We start from the raw sequence: 1627 nt of genomic DNA on the forward strand, positions 1-1627 counted from the left end.
GCCGCCGTCACGTCAGGCGTCTCCACGGCAGCTAACGAGCTGCAGAGCGCCTTCACCGATTGGACGAGACGCTCCACGTGCAGCGACAGCTCCACCTGCAGAGAGAGAACAGAGGAGTGTGTGTGTGTGTGTGTGTGTGTGACTGTGTGTGTGTGTGAAACTGTGTGTGTGTGTGTGACTGTGTGTGTGTGACTGTGTGTGTGTGTGTGAAACTGTATGTGTGTGAAACTGTATGTGTGTGTGTGTGTGTGTGTGACTGTATGTGTGTGTGTGTCTCTGTGTGTGTGTGTGTCTGTGTGTGTGTGTGTGAAACTGTATGTGTGTGAAACTGTATGTGTGTGTGTGTGTGACTGTATGTGTGTGTGTGTCTCTGTGTGTGTGTGTCTGTGTGTGTGTGTGAAACTGTATGTGTGTGTGTGAGACTGTATGTGTGTGTGTGTGTCTCTGTGTGTGAGTGTGAAACTGTATGTGTGTGTGTGAGACTGTATGTGTGTGTGTGTGTCTCTGTGTGTGAGTGTGAAACTGTATGTGTGTGTGTGAGACTGTATGTGTGTGTGTGTGTCTCTGTGTGTGTGTGTGACTGTATGTGTGTGTGTCTCTGTGTGTGTGTGTGTCTGTGTGTGTGTGAAACTGTATGTGTGTGTGAGACTGTATGTGTGTGTGTGTGTGTGTGTCTCTGTGTGTGTGTGTGAAACTGTATGTGTGTGTGTGAGACTGTGTGTGTGTGACTGTGTGTGTGACTGTGTGTGTGTGTGTGTGTGACTGTGTGTGTGTGTGAAACTGTGTGTGTGTGTGTGACTGTGTGTGTGTGACTGTGTGTGTGTGTGTGAAACTGTATGTGTGTGAAACTGTATGTGTGTGTGTGTGTGTGTGTGACTGTATGTGTGTGTGTGTCTCTGTGTGTGTGTGTGTCTGTGTGTGTGTGTGTGAAACTGTATGTGTGTGAAACTGTATGTGTGTGTGTGTGTGTACTCGTATTCACGGCGTTGTGGGGACAGAAACGTGTTTACACAGTCACGTCATGGGGACCTCTTGCAGTATGGGGACCAAAAACCAGGTCCCCATAAGGGAAACCGTTTAAAATGACTATCAGAGCTAAAATAAAGGTGCCTATGGGTTTTTTAGAGCTGGCCCATATCACAGGTTTTTCAGTGCAAATGTGTGTGTGTGTGAAGCTCACAGCGCCCCTAGTGTATTTTTGGTTGCTGGTGCACCCTCTAGTCTGCACACACACTCACTCCAAACATGGTTGGTTACCGCCCACTTCCTGGTTGGTTAGTGACCACTTCCTGGTCCTCATGAAGAATGATTTTCCCAGCAAAAACATTTTCAGTGTTAAATGCCGACACAAGTGAGAAGGAAGAAGATTATTTGCATCTGTTAAGAGGCTTCAAACTTGCAGAGTGAAATACAAGGTAAGCACATTTGTATGACAAACCAATATAACTAGTGTTCTACCCTCCAATTAAGTTTGTTAGCTTTGGTTGGTTAGTAGAATTGCTTTGTTAGCTGCCCTGCTAATAACCTAGCCTGTACAGCTAACTAACTATCAAGGCTACTGAGTGTGGGTCTTGTTTTATTACATCTTTCCAATTGGCTAGTATTAATTACACTGTCATGCAATTTA

The 1627-nt window shown here is 45.7% G+C and overlaps 1 protein-coding gene across 1 annotated transcript in view; it reads right to left on the reverse strand.

Annotated features, from left to right (window-relative positions):
* The window catches only part of pik3c2b (phosphatidylinositol-4-phosphate 3-kinase, catalytic subunit type 2 beta), a gene marked incomplete at its 5' end in the record, with an annotated part of 16560 nt that extends 16441 nt beyond the window's left edge, over nt 1–119 (reverse strand). The window contains one exon of the mRNA XM_079372852.1: nt 1–119. This exon is cut by the window's left edge and continues 52 nt beyond it. Within this exon, the coding sequence (XP_079228978.1) occupies nt 1–119 (119 nt within the window).
* Nucleotides 120–1627: the final 1508 nt, after the last annotated feature.

The sequence above is a fragment of the Symphodus melops genome (assembly GCF_947650265.1).
Source record: "Symphodus melops genome assembly, contig: scaffold_230, whole genome shotgun sequence".
NCBI classification, from domain to species: Eukaryota; Metazoa; Chordata; class Actinopteri; order Labriformes; family Labridae; genus Symphodus; species Symphodus melops.